General features: G+C 36.8%; 1 protein-coding gene across 1 annotated transcript; it reads left to right on the top strand.

Annotated features, from left to right (window-relative positions):
* The first annotated feature begins 1,590 nt into the window (after window positions 1-1,590).
* LOC131045985 (G-type lectin S-receptor-like serine/threonine-protein kinase At2g19130) lies at window positions 1,591-17,191 on the top strand. Its single transcript, XM_057979617.1, has 2 exons — window positions 1,591-3,934; window positions 17,040-17,191. Exons 1-2 carry the CDS (start codon window positions 1,591-1,593, stop codon window positions 17,189-17,191), a joined length of 2,496 nt encoding a protein of 831 aa, XP_057835600.1.
* The last annotated feature ends 5,605 nt before the right edge of the window (window positions 17,192-22,796 follow it).

Genomic DNA, 22,796 nt, shown 5'->3' with positions numbered 1-22,796 from the left:
GTATGTAGTAGCAACAAGGGTAGCATGTCAAGCAGTTTGGATGAGAAGAATGTTAAAAGATTAGAAGAATGAACAACAGAGGCAACAAAGATCTATTGTGATAACAACTCGGCCATGTAGCACTATTTAAAAATCCATTTTTTCACAAAAGAAGTAAGCATATTGACACTAAGTATCATTTCATCAGGGAGTTGTTCAACAATAGAGAAATTACATTGGAACATTACAGGTCAAAAGATCAATTTACTGACATCTTCACCAAGGCATTGGGAAAAGAAAGTTTTGTTCATCAAAGAGACAACATGGATATCATAGATGGTAGTTACGATTAAAGAGGCGTGTTAGATGTAACACACCTACCTTCTTTAATCTACTTTGTAGACTTTCTTTATCTTATCTTCAACCATATGTTGTCATTTCAATCACTATCCATTTTGAAAGAAAACAGGGCAGTTTTGAGTAAAAAGGATCTTTTCTTGGCAATCTTCTTCAGGTTTTCTTACGGCGGATGTAAAAACTTAGTAGTAAATGCATTTAATAAATTTTTCTTTTTTTGTTCTACCTCCTTTGCTAGATATGTGTAAAAAGAGCCTGGAAGTTTTTCATTGCTATAGCAGCAACAATATAGTAGTCGCAATAAGAAAGAACAAAAGTTTTATTGACTCTAACATAAGGTGCAATCATAGATCTCTGTTTTAATCTTTATGAGGTGAAGAAAGAGTAACAGTTTTGATAAATAATTTAATCAAACAATATCTACAGTGTTTTGAGTTATATAGAATCAGAACTTTGTGTGAATCAAAATATATATGAAAATATAATATTTTCAACTTGCCCTGTTTTATGTCTGTTTCTTTTTTCTCCTTGCTTCTCTACCTATCCTTTCTCCTTCAAACAACAGATTTTTTTTGTGGGGTCCAAAGTCGTTATGCAATTGGAAAAAGTCTCAGTCTTTATTATGTTGTAATGAGATGAAAGGGATGTGCGATTGCTTAAGGGTCGTGGAACGTGCAAGACTTGGTGCGATTTAAACAAGGCCCACGCCAAAAGTCTTTGTATTTTAATGCCCTCTTGCTGACTTTACCATACCCGTCATTCTCTCCTCGCTCTTATTTCTTCTCTGACTACAACGACTGACTTTTGTGCACACCTTAAATTTGACTGGACATGTCTTCCAGGCGACAAAATGAACCCCTTTCACACGCAACTCATAAAACAAAATATCGACGCGCTTGGAACAACACTATAAATTTGACTTCTAACTTAGATTTTTTGAATGGCGGATCTCTTTAAAGATTTAAATGTCACCATCTATCTACCCACATAATACTCCCTTCTAAACAGATTTAATTTAGAAAAGCCTAAGTACATTAACTTTTAGTGGTTGGCTTCAGTGGCGCAGATTTCGTGTCAAAACAATGTGCTTGCATTCCAAGTCGTTTGATATGAATCCGCATCTTACACGTTTGGTAAATTGGGCCTCTTTAGCGAACGCCTTTCCAAATTGAAGTGACATTTGTCTTTCGGGGAAGGTTCCCCCTTATGCTCTTGTACTTCAACGCTAGAGGGAGGTTTGTTCCAACTTCAGCAATGGGGGAAATCAGGGAAAAGTTCGGCTTGAGCCTGTGTTTTGTTTTTACAGTGCTTATTCAACTGAAAAGTTGTGATGCTGCAGTCGAGGGTGGAGATGCTCTTTCCTTGGACACCTTGCTTACTGGAAATCAGACAATAATTTCCAAAAACGGCACATTTGAATTGGGATTCTTCAACCCAAATGGAACCAGTAACTGGTATGTCGGCATCTGGTATGCCAACATGGCAGCGAAGACGTATGTTTGGGTGGCTAACAGGGAGACTCCCGCGAGAAACAGGTCTAGCGTTTTGAAGCTGTCTAAAGAAGGTGATCTGGGTCTGTTTGACCCAACGGGTGCATCTCTTTGGTCAGTCAATGTGACCAAGAAGGCTTTCCAGGCTGTGATATTAGATTCTGGTAATTTTGTAATGCTCAGTGTTGACAATAAATCTGAAATTGTTTGGCAGAGTTTCGACCATCCTGTTGACACCGTGTTGCCAGGGATGAGGTTCGGTGGACAGCAAAAGCTAGTCTCTTGGAAAAGTTCATTGGATCCTGCTCCTGGGCTTTTCTCCTGTCATGTGGATCAATCTGGGCCCAAACAATTGTTGCTAACATGGAACAATTCTGTACAGTATTGGACAAGCGGAACTTGGGACGGCAAAGTTTTCAGTCAAATTCCAGAAATGACAAACAAAGGCTCCTACAATATCAGCGTTGAAAATACCAAATCTGGTTTGTATGTCACGTATACATTGATGCCCATCCTCTCACGTTTCGTCCTAGCTAAGTCTGGAGAACTTCAGCAATATGGTCTGCTTAATGACAGTAGAATATGGAACTTGTTCTGGACTCAACCAAGAGATCAATGTGCCGTATATGGTCTGTGCGGCGCTTACGGAAGCTGCAACTCCAACAATATTCAATTCTGCAGTTGCGTGGAAGGATTCACCCCAAGAGAAATTCAGGCCTGGGATTCGCTAGAGTCGTGGTCAAGTGGCTGTGTTCGGAAAAGCCCCTTAAACTGTGATGCCAAAAATGGCAGCACGGATGGATTCCTCGAGCCGAGCGTCACGTCACCTGATGTTGATTCCGCTTCCTCATACCCTGCAACCACAAGTAAAGATTGCCAGAAAGCTTGCCTCCTCAACTGCTCGTGCACTGCGTTTACTTTCAATCCGTCTACAGGACTCTGCTACATCTGGTCTGGAGATTTGTTAAACATGCGTAAAAGTGAACTCAAAAGCAATTCAAATGTTTTTATCCGAGTGGCTGCCTCTGCACTTCCCAAGAGCGATAAATCGCCCTCCTCCAAAAACAAAACAGCAGCTATTGTAGGTGGAGTGCTCGGTGGGGTCGTCGCACTTGCAATTGCTTTGGGTATATTTACGTTTCTAGTCAGGCGAAGGCAGCGAGTAATAGAACCACAGAAGTGGGCAGAGTCCTCTAACCCTTTGCTTAGAACGTTTACTTACAAGGAGCTCAAGACTGCAACCAGGAATTTCACCCAAAAGTTGGGAGGCGGCGAATCCGGCTCTGTGCACAAAGGTTCTCTAAGCGACAATACTCAGGTGGCCGTGAAAAGAATTGGGAATTCGAGGGACGGAGAGAAACGGTTCCAGAAGGAACTGAGCACTGTGGGGAGATTAAAACACCAGAATCTGATCGAGCTCCGAGGGTTCTGCTCAGAGGTGTCGCAGAATCTGCTGGTGTACGAGTACATGCCCAACGGATCCCTTGATTCCTTCTTATTCGACAATTCTAAAGCCCAATACAAGGTCTTGGACTGGAACACCCGCTTCCAGATAGCCCTGGGGACGGCAAAGGGGATCGCTTATCTGCACGACAAGGAAATTGTGCACTGCGATATAAAGCCGGAGAATATCCTGCTGGGCGCGAAATTCAGCCCGAAAGTTGGAGGCCTTGGGCTGGCGAAGATAGAGGGCGTAGCTTTCAGCCACGAAGAGACATTTATCAGAGGAACGAGGGGTTACTTGGCTCCCGAGTGGATGTCTGGTCTGCCCATCACTGCTAAGGCTGACGTCTACAGCTTTGGCATGACGTTGCTTGAAATCATTGCGGGGCGAAGGAATTCAAATCTGATCGTGGAGTCAAGCAGTATGTTTTTTCAGGCTTGGAGTGCAGAGCAGATTAAAAGGGGGAATTCTTTACTGTCTGAGGAGGATGGGGATCTTGTTCATGGCAATTCAGAGGGCGAGGAGATTAGAAGAGCTACCATGGTGGGTGGTTGGTGCGTTCAGGAAAGAGAAGAGGCTAGACCCCATATGTTGCAGGTAATCAAATTTCTACAAGATCCTCTCGATCCTCAAACATCACAAGCTCTGGAACTTCTCCTGCACGGTAGAGGATATCATATTTTACCTTCATCTAGTTAATATATTTTTACTGTTACTCTGTGTAAATTTATGAATTACCCAGACTTGGTCGCGTGAAGCTTTTGTTAGCTACGCTAGTCTAATTCTACTTTAATATACTGTTTGGATCCGTATATGAGAGATTATTTGTATCGTATTTAGGTTTTGGTTTGGTCGAATTTATTTGCTGTTTATTGTGCATATCATGTGGCGGCAGCCTACTATTGTAAATTTTCCAATATATTTTGTTGTTTATGATAGAAAGTTTATATATAATATTTACATGGAAGTGTTTTTATTAAAAAATGTATAGTTATGATTATTAATTTAGAAGTATAAAATATGTCTTTGAAGATTTTTTTTTGTTTGATATGAAGTTGATGATCATCAATTATACAATTTTCTATTCCTTTTGTAAAAGGGTTTGTCATCTAGTATTAAATCATGATTTAGTATTCTATTAATGTAATGTTGCAATGTTTATAGATTATCTTTCAAACATCTAGCGATGTTTATGTAGAGATTTGAATGCACTTTTGACTGTATTTTTTTATTAATTGGAAATAAAAAAGTTGTATTTTGACTTTAAATAAATACAATCAAAGGTGCATCATAATCCTTGCATAGATGATTGAGAAATATATTGTCTATTTAATCCATAGACCTTGATTCTTTAGATTTTGAAATGTTGAAAGTACAATACTTCATGTTAGCTATGCTTAGACAACAACTAGTTGATTTTATTTCCCTTTTTAAAATATAATAATTATTTACAACTTTTTATGTGTACAATGTGATAGGGGGTTTAGTCAACTGTCCTCCATCTCTTTCTTATCATTCTCATCCAACTAAAATTCTTCTTCAAATACACACTTGGGAATACACTACTTTCCCCTTTAGCTCAAGTTGGATCCAAAACCTATAGAGCACAATGAGGGCCAACCATCCATTGAGAGAATTGTACACCATGCAATCACAAAGCTAACTTCTTTAGACTATCAAGCTTGTCATACAATATTGTATATGTTATAGCCAAATTGCTATTCTTTTCTTCCTAATAGGTTTTCGACTAAGCTCATTTTCCATAAATGAGCCAAATTTAACTTGGAATATAGATAGTGGCCTATTGAAGCCAATTAAGTGCCAAGAAAAATGTTGCATCACTTGTAATTTCTTGTTTCCATAACATGCTTAAGTGGTGCTACAATATAGGACATGAGATCTATGGGAAAATCTTCTACTTACATGCATGAAAATTTAAACTTCATCTTGAATGAACAACCATATTTCAATACCCTATGCAAGCTAAATTTTCCATAGCTAACTTGGTCATTTTCCCTTTCTTTAAAGACAATGATTGTTTTAAGTGGAGAAATTTGGTGCAAGAACAATATCTATATTTTGCTTAGCTTAAGTGGCATATTTAGATAGACATAATGCAATTTTTGCATATTATACCATAATGCCCATGCCTTTGTTATCATGCAAAATTATATTTAGATCCAAGGGAATTTTGTGATAAAAAATATTTGGAGATCTTGGGAAGCCATGAAACATTGGCTTTTGTAATGATCTTTTCATTAATTAGTATAACATTTGATGTTCTTCTATTTTCCAAGGCAACGACCACCCTCTAATATGGATTCCTTAAAGGTTGTGCCTTGCGATTTTATAGAAAAGGAATTATAACTACTTAGGACATTTTTTTATAGGGCCTCTAAGGGTCTTATTCCATGGAATGAATATAAGGCCAAGTTTTACCTTTGCAACTAGGATTGTGAAACTTTTGACACAATTATAGGGGCCATTTCGGCTATTCATTCAAACCTTGGTGGAAAGATTGGAAGTGGTGTGTAAAGATTATCTTTTAACATTACAAACCTTAGCAAGGATATCATTGAATCTCTCCTCACTTGTTGATGGTTCCCATCTTGAATCAATGATAGCATAATTTATACTCACCAATTTTTATTTGGTGACATAGATTTTCTCCTATCTAGTTGGCAATTATTGAATCAAAATTAGCTTACTTTTCCTAATGCATTCTTTTCCAAGGCCTTTCCATTGGCTCCAACTTATCCCATTTAGGAGCCCTTGACCCATGATGTCCCTTTTATGGGCTACACGAGTCACTGAAACATCTTTTCTAGTTTTGTCCTATTGCTCAAAATGTTTGGACCTAGATTCATGACTATTTCAAGCCTTTCAAACTAGAACATTTTTCATGATATATGGTTCTTGTAGCGTCGTAAATTGTACGCACTTGCTAGGGTGGTACAATTTCACACCTAGTTTAGCACCCGCCTTGGCGCATTTTGCATTTTGCATTACATTTCCCCTTTAGCACTTAATTAATCAAATTAATTAGGTCTAAGGTTCTATTTCATCATATTCCACATCATAAAATTGGGCCCTTTTCATTAAAGTGTGCCCCTTTCATTTTATTCCTCCAATACATCATTTAATCAAAAACCCTAATTAGGTCCTATTTTGAACTTGGGGGCTTGATTTCGGGGGTCAAAACATCTCAAAATCACCTGTAACTTCGGGATTCTCTCTAAAATCATCATATCCGACGGCCCTGAAAATTTGGTGAAAAGTTGTCGGGACCATGGCACCCGGAGTGCACATGGTCCCAGACATTTTTCCCGAAATTTTAGGAGCACGATCCAATCATAAAATAAAGCTTAACCCCAAGAAATTGGTGGGAGATTCAACTCTAGGTCGGCCAAAAGTTGAAATTACGACCTAGGGTTTCATATATAAGAGCTCTCTTTCTTCATTTGAAAGGATGGGAATTCTTGATTTCAGGACCTTATATGCAGTGAAAGAGAAGATCTTTGAGGACTTCAACAACATTCAACATCTATCCATCAAGCATTCATCAATTTCATTCATACATTTAGGGCTTTGAAGACATTGAAGAGCAATAGGGGATTACCGACTGAAGATTGGCTTGTACCCCTCCCTTGGGGTTGGGTATGATTTCATGTTGTTTTCATGTCTTTGCATAAGCCTCACTATATCATTTGTATTCATGCTTTAGATCACTTTGCATCTTGATTTGGAGCATTTACATTATCATTTACAAGCAATTAGGGTTTACTTTCTAAGTTGCTCTAGTTTGCTTACTTGCATTTTAGGATCTTGCACACACACAAGGTCTGCACACACATTACTTTTACAATACAACTTGGCTATTTGTGGAGGTGGAAATCACCGAAGTGGGGGTTTGACTAAGGCAAAACCCTATATAGCCGCCCACCATACCCTTTTCAGATATAAGTGCAGGTTTCAGGATTCGGACGACGCCGCAAGTTGCAGATCCGGGAGAAGCAGACTGAGACCGACCTTCACACCAAATCTCAGAGCAAAAGACCAGGACAGGGGCGTGGGGTGCCCTGGTCCTGCCAGGATAGGGGCGTTGGGCGCCCTGGTCCCTGGGACAGGGGCGCTGGGCGCCCTGGTCCTTCTGACAGACATCATTTCCAACAGCTTTTCAGGTTGCAAAACAGCAGTTTCCAGAGTAGTTTCAGGGGCAAAATCAAGACAGTGGCGCCCACGCCCCCATCTCGAACATTTTCACTCAGATTTTAACTCCGGGTAAGCATTTGCATTCTTGTCTTATTCTTGTGTTTATAGCTTTCCATAGTTTAAGTTCAATTCTGCAATCTTGTTATTAGTTCATACTTGCACTTTGGGGTTGGGAATTGAACTTGCATCATTTTATCTTTCAATTGCAACAAAGGAATAGAAATCCTAATTGGTAGCCGGTGGCTCTCTCTTCCACAAAAAGAAGTAGCCAATTGTGTGATACCTCTAGGCTCTTTCGTATTCCACAAGTGTGTGGTTGAAAGTGAGATTAGGGCCTGTTTGCTTAGTGTCACTTTTTCCCCCACACAGTTCTTTTAAGGGATTGACCTTTGCATTCCTCACAAATTCACCCATATTTGAAATTCTTTCAAGGTGGAGATACTATTCAAAATATGGAAAGATAGAAATTCAGTTATTTTTTCCAATTGTGGATCGTCATATTTTACTTTATACTAAATCTATGATTTGTTTTTATATTTTATTGTAGATTTAGTTGTAAGATAATAAAACTACAAGCTTGAAGTGGCCATTGTTGGCATTTGCATGAAGATTGCATTAATGAAATGTTATGTTGTCATTGATGTCAATTAACCGGTAATGATATTGTTGTAATGTTGTTTTGTAACCGGTAAGAAGAGCTAGTGAAAGGAAACTGTAACCGATAGGTAAGTTTGTGGAGTGAACTGGTATTGCTAAGTATTGGAGAGTTGAATCGGTAAACATTACCTTTTGATTTGATAAACCCCAACCGATTAAGTCTAGTGAATTGGTTATATTGGTTTATGATATGATGATGAGTGGTAATAATTATGAAACATATGTATATTGTATGAAGAGAGTTTCAAAGTGTTTTTAGCACGTTGAGGTAACAATTTTTGTCTTGGGAATGAGAAAGTATACTACAGGTAATGCAAAGTGCGTGATGAGTTACTAAGTTTGTTGAAGCGGTGATCAAGGAGCAGTCGAGGATTTTTTTAATGATGTGTAGAGTTTGTTATGTAATCCAACGGTCATACTTGAGCCGACTTGTTTGTAATCTCTATGAGATAATTAGGTTTTTGTTGTGTTACTGACCTAATTGATTTGTTTATAAGGTCGATGAGTTGTTTAGTTTCAGTGTTGCAAAATTTATTTTTGAGTGTGTGGTTGGCGAACCAGATGATGTATCTACAGTTTGAGTAAAGGCAGATAGGAGTATGAAAAGGATCTGAACAAGCAAGTTTAGTGCTATTCAAACAAATCAACAAACTCATGTTGTTTTCTAACAATTACAATAGTTAAATCCCCTAACCGGGTAAACTCTAACAAGCTTGGTGTTACTCAAATCCTCTAACAAGGTGATCCATTATCTTGGATTCTAAATCCTTTACAAAGGTTACTCCTCATAGAGTATTGCTTCGAACAAGGCATTATAGTCAATCCCTTAACTGGGTGGTCCCTAACAAGAATCGTTCTTAACACGACTTTTTGTAAAAGCTTTAACAGGCTTGGCTCCTAATAGGGAGAACTTCAGAAGAGTTCAAATAGTTATCTTGTGAGTTTCATCTCACCATGGTTTTTTCCATTTGGGTTTCCATGTCAAAAATATTGTGTCAAGTGGTGAATGTTTTTGTGGTTATATTTTCTATGGTTGATTTGCTTAACTACTTAATCCACTTTGATAAGTCATGATAACCAGAAGCAACATGAAATGAAGTTTTACTTATGTCAGTAAAAGTATTTGAATATTTGTGAGTTTCGAGTTGTTTACTGTTAATCTGTTGTAATATTCAACCAGTTTAGCTTGATAGTTTTTATCTTGACAGTGATATTGCATTGATAGTTCTAAGTTTACTTTGAGAGATTGATTTTTAGATTGGTGAAGTTTATTAGTTTTTCTATCTACTAATTCACCCCCCCCTCTCAGTAGTTGATCGAATCCTTGTTCTTTCATCATACCATCAATTGGTATCAAAGCATCTCAGGTCCTCTAAGGTCTAAGCCTAACAGCTTGAGGTAAAGATCTTGTAGAACATGATGAAGAAGGAAGGTCTAAAGTTTAATAAAGAGAACTATAGGATATGGAGTGATATAATGGAAATTTATATCAATTATCTTAAAAATCAATACTGGGAACATGTTGGTACTCAATATGTTGCACCTAGTGGGATTATGACTGATGATCAGAAGAAAGAGCAACAAGAAAACAATAAAGCACTAGAGGCTATTATCAGTTCTTTGTCTGATGTAGAGTATGTAGATGTTCATGGTCTGGAGACTGCATATGAGGTATGGAAGAAAATTGAAGAGATTTATAGCGGTGATGAACATGTGAAGATTGCCAAGGAAGAGAGTCTAAGAGGAAAGTTTGATGACATGTGGATGGCTGAAGGTGAGAATATCCAACAATATGGTCAGAGGATAAAAGAGATAGTTGGTGAGATCAAGAGTGCAGGTGGTAAAGTGGAAGATGCCACATTAGTTAGTAAGGTATTTAGGAGTTGAAATCTACTAACAAAACTAAGGTAACCCTTGACTCCATCATTGGTAAGCTTACTGATTTTGAATTAAATGGTTATGATGATAGTATTCAAAAAACTAAATCAACATTTAGAGCTTTTGTTTCTAACCCATCTATGAGGAAAAGTAGAGATGTCATTCATAGTTATGAATTTAGATCCAACAGAGAAGTTGATGATGATGACAGTTTGGTTCAACTTGAAGCATTGTTGGCCAAGTGGTTGCCCAGAGGTACCAGTAAATACAGAGGTAAATTACCTCTGAAATATTTTGCATGCAACGAGATTGGACACATAGCTGCTAACTATCCTAATGGTGATAATGAGCACAAGCAAGAGAAATTCAAGAAGTACAATGGAAAAGGCAAAAGAGATTGTCTTATTGCATTTGATAGTGGTATCACTGATGAGGAATTTGATGGTGATGCTAATGAAGATATTGTGTTTGCAGCCATTAAAGAGGAAACATCTGATCAAAAGGTTTTAGTTTCATGAATAGATAATTCTGATGATTGGATCATTGATAGTGGTTGTTCACATCACATGATCGGTGATCGGAGCAAATTTCTTTCTTTGAAGGAATTTGATGGTGGAGTTGTAAGATTTGGTAATGACTCACCCTGCATGGTTAAAAGTAAGGGAACTATTTCTCTTAATAGAAAGAGAAGTGCGGATGATGTCTACTGGGTTGAAGGTCTAAAGCATAATCTTTTGAGTATTGCTCAGCTCAATGATAGAGGATATTCATTGGAGTTCAAGATCGGTATGTGCAAAATCTATGGGAGCAAAGGTGAACTGATTGCAACCGACAAGCAGACTAAAGGTAACTTGTTTCACTTGAATCCTAAAATCAGCAACTATTTAATTGCTAAAGTAGATGATAGTTGGCTTTGGCATAGGAGATTTTGTCATATAAATTTTGATAACATTGTCAAAGTGAGTAATTCAAAGACAGTGAGAGGTTTGCCTCAGTTGGACAAACCGGTTAATGCTCTATGTAAGGAATGTCAGTTGGGAAAGATGACATCCTCAACTTTCAAGAGAAAATCTTTTTCAGCAGAACATCTGTTAGATTTGGTTCATATAGACCTCTATGGACCAATAAGGACTAAAAGTATTCAAGGTGACAGATATTTCATGATCTTCACTGATGATAGCTCAAGGATGATGTGGGTCACATTCTTGAAGGATTAAACTGAGGCATTTGGTAAGTTCAAGGCATTCAGGGCCTTAGCTAAAAAGGAGTGTGGAAAGAAGATAAAGTGTTTGAGGACTGATCGAGGTAGTGAATTTGCTTTTGAGGAATTCACTAGATATTGTGAATAAAATGGTATCAAATGACAACTTTCTACACTGAGGACACCATAACAGAATGGTATTGCAGAGAGAAACAACCGGTCAATTGTTGAAGCTGCTAGGATGATGTTGATACAAGGAAGTATAGCAAAGACTTTCTAGAGAGAAGGTGTCAGCACAACTATCTACACTATGAATAGGATTTTGGTAAAAAGAGGTAAGGACAAGAATCCTTATGAATACTAGTATGGTAGATCACCTAATGTTAGTTATTTCAAGATATTTGGCAGCAAATATTTTATTAAGAGATGTGACTATGTTAGCAAGTTTGAGGCTAAAATTGATGAAGGTATATTTCTTGGTTATTCCACCAAGAGTAAGGACTACAAATATTATAAAAACTGGACACAGAGAATCATTGAGAGTGTTGATGTTTGAGTGGATGAGTATCATGAAGTCTCAGAGGAAACCCATGTGGAGAAAAAGGATGAACGTCCTTGCATTTTGTTTTTGGAACTGAAACCTATGAAACCTGAAACCGGTAAAGAGAATGTTGTTGTACCAGTTCAACTGGAATAGGTATATTCAAAAGAAGATGGTGATAATAATGAAGAAGAACCTGAAGATAATGATCATGTTATTCCAAGGTATGTGAGACTCAATCACAATCCTGAACAAATTATTGGAGATAAGGATGCTGGAGTATTAACCAAAAGAAGAATTAGAGAGAATTCATGCATGATCTCCACTATTGAGCCTAGAAATGCTAAGGAAGCATTTGAAGATGATCATTGGGTTAAATCTATGGAGGAGGAGCTTGAACAAATTGAGAAGAATAACACATGAACCCTAGTACCCCTACCGGTAAATAAAATGTGATAGGTAATAAGTGGGTTTTTAGGAACAAGCTGAATGAAGATGGTGTTGTAGTTTGCAATAAAGCTAGATTGGTTTGCAAAGGTTATGCACAAGAAGAAGGAGAAGATTATGGTGAGACTTTTGCACAAGTGTCCAGACTGGAAGGTGTCAAAACTTTACTTGCATTTGCAGCACACAAGGGATTCAAAGTATACCAGATTAATGTAAAGTCAACATTTTTTAATGGAATACTGGAAGAAGAAGTATACATTGAGCAGCCAGATGGTTATGCTCTGACTGATAAGAAAGACATTGTATGTAAGTTGCACAAATAATTATATGGATTAAAGCAAGCACTGAGAGAATGGTATGAAAGGCTTAATTCACACCTAATGAAGATAGGTTTTTAGAGAACCAGTGAAGATAGCAACATATATCTCAAATCTGAAGGAGATAAAATACTGGTTAGTGAAGTATTGTAGATGATATCATATTTGGAGGGAATGATGACATGAGCAATGACTTTGCAAATGAAATGAAAAGTGAGTTTGAATTGTCTCTAGTGGGAGAGATAAATTTTTTTATAGGTTTGCAAATATAACAAATGAAGAGTGGTAGTTTCATTACACAGTCGAAGTATGTGAAGGAGGTATTAAAGACATTTGGTATGAGTGACTATAAACTAGTTGGGACACCAATGGTTATAGGTTGTAAGTTGTCTAAGGAAGATGAGGCCACATCCGTTGATGAGAAGGAGTATAGGTCAATGATTGGAAAATTGCACTATGTTGTTCACAATAGACCAGATATAGCTCATGCAGTTGGTCTAGTTGCTAGATGTCAGAAGAATCCGAAGGAAACACATTTGATAGCAACTAAGATGATATTCAGATATTTGAAAGGTACCGTTGACTATAGATTATGTTATCCATATGAAGGAAGCTTTGACTTGAAGGTTTACATAGATGCAAGCTGTGCAGGTAATGCTGATGATAGGAAAAGCACAACCGGTGGAGTATTCTTTCTAGGAGGAAGACTTGTTTCATGGAGTAGCAAGAAGAAGAGTTGTATTTCACAGTCTATTGTTGAAGTTGAGTATGTTGCAACTTATATGAATTGTACCCAGGCTATCTGGATGAGACACATTTTGGAAGGTTTCAAGATGAATTTTACAGAACTTATAAAGCTCTTATGTGACAATACCAGTGCCATAAATATTTCAAAGAACCCTGTCTTGCATGCACGAACCAAGCATATTGAATTGAAGTATCATTTCTTGAGGGAAAAAGTGCATAGTAAAGATGTGATCTTGGAGCATGTTTCTATCAAGGAGCAGCTTGCAAATATCTTTATTAAACCTCTGCCTAAGACTACTTTTGAGTATCTTAGAAGTCAACTAGGGGTTGTACCCCTTCATGAGGTGAATTGAGCATGATGTAGAGTACATCAGTTCCAGAGATACTTGCAAAATTTTACAATAGAATTGATGTAGGAGTGGAGTTATTCCACAAGGGGAACGTCAATGCTAATCAGTGAAGTTTTACATTGCATGTTTTACTTTCAATTTGGCATTGTTGTCAAAGGGGGAGAAGAACTATGTGATCATGGGAGAAGAACCAGTGACAAATTGAAGACAAGGAGAGTACATGGTAAAATGTAAACCAGGATTCCTATTCACAATCACGACAATCAATGGTATTGATATTTGTATTGCCATCAATGCTAAAGGGGGAGATTGTTGGCATTTGCATGAAGATTGCATTAATGAAATGTAATGTTGTCATTGATGTCAATTAATCGGTAATGATATTGTTGTAATGTTGTTTTGTAACCAGTAGGAAGAGCTAGTGAAAGGAAACTGTAACAAGTAGGTAAGTTTGTGGAGTGAACTAGTATTGTTAAGTATTGGAAAGTTGAACCGGTAAACCCTACTTGTTGATTTGATAAACCCTAACCGATTAAGTTTGGTGAATTGGTTATATTGGCTTATGATTTGATGATGAGTGGTAATGATTATGACACATATGCATATTGTATGAAGAGAGTTTCAAAGTGTTTTTAGCGTGTTGAGATAACAGTTTTCGTCTTGGGAATGAGCAAGTATACTGCATGTAATGCAAAGCGTGTGATGAGTTACTAAGTTCATTGAAGTGGTGATCAAGGAGTGGTCGAGGCTTTCTTCAATGATGTGTAGAGATTTTTATGTAATCCAATGGTCATACTTGAACCAACTTGTTTGTAATCTCTATTAGAGAATTAGGTTTTTGTTGTGTTACCGACCTAATTGATTTGTTTATAAGGTCAATGAGTTGTTTAGTTTCAATATTGGCAAAGTTTTTGTTGAGTGTGTGGTTACCGAACTGGATGATGTATCTGTAGTTTGAGTAGAGGTAGATAGGAGCATGAAAAGGATTTGAACAAGCAAGTGTAGTGATATTCAAATATATCAACAAACTCCTGTTGTTTTCTAACAATTACAACAATTAAATCCCCTAACCGGGTAAGCTCTAACAAGCTTGGTGTTACTCAAATCCTCTAACAAGGTGATCCATTAGCTTGGATTTTAAATCATTTACAAAGGTTACTCGTCATAGGGTATTGTTTCTAACAAGGCATTATCCCTTAACCGAGTGGTCCTTAATAGGATCTGTTCTTAACAAGAATTTTTGTAAAAGATTTAACAAGCTTGGCTCTGTATATGGTGAAAATGGATAACAACAATAACAAAATTGAAAGGCTAAATGAATTCAACCACAAAACCCTAGCCTAACAACAACAAAGATCCACCATAACATATGAAGATTACCTAAGACAATGCAAATCAAATGAAATCACAAAGATTATACCATTACATGTCCAATAGGGTTTTGATCTCCATTCTTCCTATCTCCATTGATCTTGCTTGATATATTTGCTCTCTGATTTTATGTGCACAAGAGCTCAACAAAGAATGGAATGTGGTTGTAAGTAGGATCATAGTGTAGCCAAGTCTTTAAGATCATTCATTAGGGTTCGATAATGAAGGAAGCATCTCCTTATATAGAAGACACAAATATGAAATGGAGGGATAAGATTGAGAGGTGTAAAAGGAGGTCGGCTATGATTAGAGGGCAGGTAGAAGAAATAATAAAATAATGAAAGAGGTAGGTAGTGTAGGAATTAAGAGATGAATGACATGTGTCATGTGTAGAAAAGGCTAATGAATTAATTAAATAAATAAAGATTTATTTAATTAATAGAAGAAGTGAGATCAATTAAATATATTTATTTAATTTAGGAAAAGGATAATTTAAATAAATAAATGTATTTATTCAAATGAGAAATAAGGCTAGAAGAGGATAAATGAATTAATTAAATAAATAAAGATTTATTTAATTAATAGAAGAATTAGGCTTAGATAATTAAATAAATAAAATTTATTTAATTAGACATGACAATTTTGGGTGTCTACAGGCTCCTAACAAAGCGAACTTCATAAGAGTTCAAATAGTTATCTTGTGAGTCTCATCTCACCGTGGTTTTTCCCATTTTGGTTTCCACATCAAAAATATTGTGTCAAGTGGTGAATGTTTTTGTGGTTATGTTTTCTATGGTTGATTTGCTTAGCTACTTTATCCACTTTGATAAGTCATGACAACCGGCAACAACATGAAATGAAGTTTTACTTATGTCAGTAAAAGTATTTGAATGTTTGTGAGTTTCAAGTTGTTTACTGTTAATCTGTTATGATAGTCAACCGGTTTAGCTTGACAGTTTTTATCTTGACAGTGATATTGCATTGATAGTTTTAAGTTTACTTTGAGACATTGATTTTGAGATCGATGAAGTTTATCAGTTTTTCTATCTACTGATTCACCCCCCCTGTCAGTAGTTGACCAGATCCTTGTTCTTTCATCATACCATCAGCCACTTACAAGTGCTTCTTGACCACTAAGATAAGACCCCTTGTGTGCAAAATTCTTGTCTCACTCTTCCTTTAGGGGACACTCATCTTCTCATGGTTGATATTATGGATGAAGCCTCTCTACTCAGGGAACTGAGAGAATTGCTCCATGGATATTCCCTAACTATGAGAAGATATCATGATTAGCAAAGCTGATCACAACTTGCTCTTTGATGCTTCGTCTTTCCACCACCTATGGGAGGAACTTTTAGTTACCCTATTGAAGGTGTTTCTAGTTGATTTGATCTCAATTGACTCTTGTTATTTTGCATGTTCGTGTTACTAAAACATATTAAAAAAGATAAAGGTAATGATGGATGGGACCCTCTCATAGACACTCCGCACCTCGCTAACATATAGGGTAAACAAGATGACCAGGATCTTCCTCCTTCCCTCACTACTACTATCAACAACTAACAACTTTCTTTGCGTTTCTTATTATCTAGACTCTTATGCAAAATGAATTTTAAGAATGTGATTATTTCCACACTTTTTTAATGTGTAACATGGTTTTATAATAATAATATAAATATTTATTAATATAAAAAAATAAGTTAAAGTCTTCTTTCCACCCACCATGATGATGTAAGAAAGATGTACATCCAATGATATTACACGTTTCTTTTTGGTTATTCATTTATTTTTATTGCCAGGGCGCCCACTTTGCCGTGGCTTTTTCTCATCCACTTGATGGGCAAGAGCGACAAAGATTTTATTCAGGAGTAGTTAGCCGTGGAGCCCATGATATTATTTCAAAGCCTCGGTCATATCCGATATTAAACAGATTTTAATTACCTCTTAAAAAATTAAACTGAATCCAATATATATTACAAATACCAAATTACAGCATCTCGTATTGGCATGGCTTAAACAGCACACACTAAGGTAATTTGACTGCTTAGGTGGCTGTTGTGGGCCCGTTTCTGTATCTACCATCCATTCCGTTAACTATTCCGGCACAGATGTGAGCAAGTTATCTGATACACAAATGGTTGCTGCAGCGGTGACAGTGAGATATTTGGATACCCATCAGATCGCAATGGAAGGGGATTAGAGTCGAAAATGCTGGGGTACACATGTATGCAAGCTGTGGAAGCGTAGACGGGGCATGTGAAGCATATGGCTTACGTATTTTTCCACGAGGACTGTTCTTGTTCTGATCTCGAATGTGATTGTAGAGGAGCGGTTGGAGATGAAGGCTTCTCTCTTTAATGCTGATAGGGATTACATTGTCGATGAGGCTCGCACAGCTTTCCTATGGTTTGCTAGCGAACATGGATGGATCAGCTAAACCAACTTGAAGCTCAAATACTGCTGCAAAAGGAAATTAAGCTTACAAGTCATATTAAACTCCAGTTCATAGTTTTATTCAATTGATTTCTGGATTTCATTAAATAGATTTTTTTGAATGTCTAGATTTGTTTTTTGTGTCTAGATCTACATTTCGTGCATCCCCGATTCTTCTCAATTTATAGACTTCATGGCATGCAATCAATGGAAATTTCCTCTTAAAACTTAATCCACTCCCAAAAATTAAAAAAATAATAAAAAAAAAGTTTCTAATTATTTTGATATGTTAACATTTGAAGTGGTGGTTTTACACATTACCTTGTAAAAATGAGTGAGGATACAAGTGGTAATATTAAATATGATTATAATATTAAATATGATTATAGAGAAAGATCTCGTGTTGAATTTGTGTTGTCAGTTAGGGAGGTTTAGCAATGACAAGGGTCAATTTTTGGTTAAGATAAATCGAGGATCATATGAGGAAAGTTACATTTCCAAAGGTAAGTCTTCATGGTTGGTGAAAATTTTGCAATCTTGTGTTATATATTGATCTCTAAACGAGGATGTTAAAGTTTTACAAAACTTAATCCAATTACAAATTTAAATTCCGATCACAACAATAATGCGTGGTTATGTATTTTAATCGTTGAGATTACTGAAACTAAGTATTTCTTCTTAAACACTTTAAATAAGCTATATGTAATACCATTCACGAGAGAACATAAAACTGAAAGAAATGAGAGCAAGAGATGGAAGAGAGATGCAAACAGTTTGATAACGGAGTTCGTCCTTGAGAACTACGCCTTTGAGTCCGCTTCTCAATTCAGGGACCGCTTTATTAATGTTGCCAGGAAAAAACACGCCTTGTTACAACTTCCAAACTTTAAACTTCATTCGCAGTCTCTTCCTTTGCACTTGAAGATTATGTCTTCATGCTTACAAAAGTCTCTCCAAAATTCTCCTTTTTCAAAAATTTCTCTCCACCTTTGAATCACCTAGAATGCCTTCAAATAAGCCTTCTACCCTTTTAAATACAAAAAAATATGCCTAAATAAGGCTTAAAACCATAAATAACAAATATAATCCCTTATAACTCCCACACAATGCGTTTATAGCCTTTTCCTATTTACAAATTTGGCCCCATGTATGAATTTGGGGTTGGTTTTAACAACTAAGCCTTATTTAGTATGGGTTGTCGGCTAACCAAACTTTAAAAATGACATCCACCGTCTTAATATTTAAAGTGCTTAATAGTGCAACTGTTGTAACACATTTTGGTTAATGGGTGGTCGGTGGTTCAACCCCCATTGACCACATTTTAAAACAACCAATGGTTTTAAATGATTAAAACAAATTGGCAGCTATTTACAAGTAACGTGCATGTGCTGGCATAATAACAAGGAGCAGAAATAGTGAGTGGGAGGTTGGGGGTTTGACTCCCACCTCTAACGGATTTTTTTTTGTTGCAAACAAACCAATCTCAGATAAGACCACCAACTGGGTGCCACATGAATCATTCCTCCCCATAGAGAAGCTTTTGGACCTCCAAAAGTCTGTTTTTACATAGAATTGAAATGAGGGAATATTCGCCTCACTTGTCTAGTATCATCTGTACACCCTGCTGGAATTTTGAACATCTGACTCATCACAAACACAATGAAAAATGAAATAGCATTGCTAACACAATCAACTATACATCCACCAGTATTTGTTGTTACATCCATATCCACATAGTACCAACTAGTAGAAAAAGAAGCAACAACATTGAACAAACTGATGAAAAGGAAAAAGTATCAACACTCTGGATATCCTGTATAGAAACATCATTAGAAAATGAATCATTCAAACCCTCTTGTACCATCACTGGCAGAAGACTTGATTCTTCTTGCAACTGATCCTCACATTCTGTTGTTGGTGATACCTGGACATCACTAACTATTACAGATATGAGAGTCAATTTATTGCTCGCATTTACAATCATTTTCAAATTCCCCATGTTTACAATTGATCCATCATTCTTCATGTGATGAGCTTTCACAATGTATTCAATTCCATCCTTAAACAAATGATACCTATTATGCTTCCTGTAGAAGATAGCTTTCCTATCATATAAGTATGGGCTACCCAACATAATCCCACAGATGTCTAGTGGAACCACATCAAATTCAACCTCATCTATGAACTTAGATGTTATTGCAAATCTTAAATTGCATTGCTTAGTTACTCGCAATCTATTATAATTGTACACCCAACCTAATGGATAAGGTTTCTTATGTGGCCTAGTTTCCAATCCCAACTATTTAACAACTTCCTCTAAAATTAGATTAACTTGGGACCCACTATCTATGAGAGTATCAATCTTAGTGTTCTTAGAAATCACCATTATATGCAATAATTCACATCTTTTACCATCTTCACAAAGAACATGATTTTTAGAAGTAGGCACATCAAACATCAATGGTAGAATCATTACCAACGAAAGCTTTACCTTTCAAACCTACAACTGATCTATCTTTGTTTCATCATCAGAATCTGATCCCAGTTCCTGAACAACAGTTGCAGTCTTCTTCTTTCCTTTGCGATCCTTATTAAACCACCTTGATTTCAGTTCCGGATGCAATTTCCAGCACTTTGCTTCCTCGTGCCCTTGCTTCACAGTAGCTATTTCTGAATCACTTGATCTGTATACTCCTTATTATGAATCACTTAGAAATTGTTAGATTCACGAGGATACATATTTAATTTAAAGATTGTAACTGACATTGCTTGTGGCCTAAACAAATAGACACATAAAATGTAGGAAAGCAAAGAAGCTGATAAGAACATGCACAAGGAAAAGAGAGAGAAAGGAGATTTGATAACGGAGTTCACCAAAATTTGGCTACGTCTCTAGATCCACAAACATGCATGATCGATGCCATTATTATGATGCAACTAAGTTTACATCACCATGGTCTTCCACTAAGTCACAATTTTCTCCAAAGAAGATTGTTGCACTTCAGGCTCTTCTCGCTTCCACACTACAATGACAGGATCTATCTGGCAACATGTTTGTGCCCAACTCCTTTGTCACCTTCACAACCCTAAGAAAGCAATAACACTGCAACTCACTCTCTCTCAATAAGAGTACATGATTACAATGGGCATATAGCCTTTACAAAATGACTTAAGAGTCATACAATATCCTCTCAAAGAAAACACTGAGTTTTTATCTCTCCCTGTTGTTCTAAGAGACTACTCTGAATTCTCTATGTCCAGGAATGAATATTCAAAAAGGCTACAACTACCTTTTATAGACAATATTTTCTAATGTGAGATTTTAACCATATAACAAATCTACACCCATATTCAAATAAAACAAAACCCTTTAAAAATAACCCCTTATAATTTCGTGCATAACCTCTTTTGTCTTTTTGTTAGGCTTTATTCAATTTACATGTTTGTAAATAATCACAAAATATTATTTAACCATATTCAAGCTTAAGAACATGTTTAATTAGACATTGTACACATCATATTTGTCTCGGATAAATGGTGCAATTGTAAATGGTTATTTTGGGTGTTTGTGGGTCGACTGTTTAAAACTCATCGCTGCCATTTTTGAGCTTTTCTCTTTATGTAACTTTAAATATAAAACATGCTCATATAATTGATGAAACCGCTTGGTGCAATGGTGAACGGATCAACTTAGAAAGTGAAGGTTATGGGTTCAAAACTTGTAGCAAATTTTTGTTTAAACAGTTCAAACTCCAAGGCCATTGAAGTTCCATGTAGCACGTTTCTAGATCCACCTGGATCATTCCTCCCCATTGATGAACTTTTCAACCTCCAAAAGGTTCTTAATCAAACACTAAGTGAGAAAAACACCTTCCCACTTGTCTAGTATCTGTCCACCCTATTTGTGCACCTGCTTCAACAAAGAGTTGTACAACAATTGTGAAACTGCAATCATGTTGGTACCCATTTGCATTTTTCCATATCCTTATGCCTTTATTATCCCAACTACTATCCAAGTGAAACACATTAGGAGAACTAAAAAATACAAGGATGATAATGGCAATGAGCTTACAATACTCTTAATCCTCTTGATAGGTTCCCACAACAAATCCTCATGTTGCAGTGCTGATGATCCCTGAAACACATGATAGTTAGGCTTACATATAACTACTTCATTTTTATGCTTCAGATCACCTACTTTTCCCACCTTTACACACGAGCGAAGAGGATTTTCTCACATACATGAGCCTCTTTATTTGTCATGTGTTCACCAACGGCGAATAAACTGCAATCTTCTTCTTGTCCTTTTTGGGACGAAGCTCTGGATCAAGCTTCCAACAGTTAGCTTCTTGATGTCCACCTTTGTTGCAATAAGAGCAAGGTTTTTTCAACATCCATCCTTTCTTTCCCTTCTATTTCTTCCGAACTAGAGATCGGTCTTTATGCAGTGTCCTTTTCCTGGTTGACTTGACTTTCCTGTACAACGACATTCTTGTCCAACACTTGGCAACACTATGGTTATTCAACCCACAAAATGTGCACGATTTTCTAAACCAGAAACTTCCTATGTTGTCAACCTTCTTATACTCAAAACAAACATTGGAATAATCAAGCTTGTTATACTTTTGATGGTCACCCTTGGTGCATGCATGCCGAGAAGAATCTATGTTCGTTCTTCTCTTGGACATCTTGCATGTGTCACCACTACCTAAAGATGATGTCTCACTGCCTATCTTAGATTGTTCTTGAGATGGTTCTTCTTTCAGAGAATTATTTGTGTCCACTGTCTTGGAGCATTTTCCTTCACCATACCCCAATCCTGCATAGTGAGGTCTAGCTTCCATCTTCACAGGTTCAACCATACCTTGTCCATGAATTCCAAGGCCCTTTCCTTCATATTCCATCTTGGTTAACAACGTCAAGCCTGTTGGCATATGGACACTCCAATGAGACATTGTATGTGATTGAAGGTTTTGTCATTGATGGCAACCTTGCAATCCTATGGCACCGGCAAGACATTATATCGATAAGACATTATACCAGCAAAGCATTACACCGACAAGACAGTGCACCAACATCAACAGATCACTCTACACCGGCACCGACACAGAAGAAAGAAAGTATACCAGCACAGAGGCCGACATGATTTTTGTTATGTAATATTTTGTTTATTATTGTAAGCTGACTTGGCAAATTGTAAAATGACTCTTGTATATAAAGGAGATCATTGTAAACATTTATATAAGTGATGGTAGAAGCATAAAGGAAAATATTAGGTAGACATAATGTGCGAAATATAGGTCAGAGGTATATGTAAAGAACAGAGCAGGAACCGATACTGAATCTAGCATTGAAGATGCTATTGTAAAGCA

The sequence above is a fragment of the Cryptomeria japonica genome, chromosome 6, assembly GCF_030272615.1.
Source record: "Cryptomeria japonica chromosome 6, Sugi_1.0, whole genome shotgun sequence".
NCBI lineage: Eukaryota > Viridiplantae > Streptophyta > Pinopsida > Cupressales > Cupressaceae > Cryptomeria > Cryptomeria japonica.
Note: the sequence above shows the minus strand (reverse complement) of the source record. Positions and strands in the feature narration are given on the sequence as shown.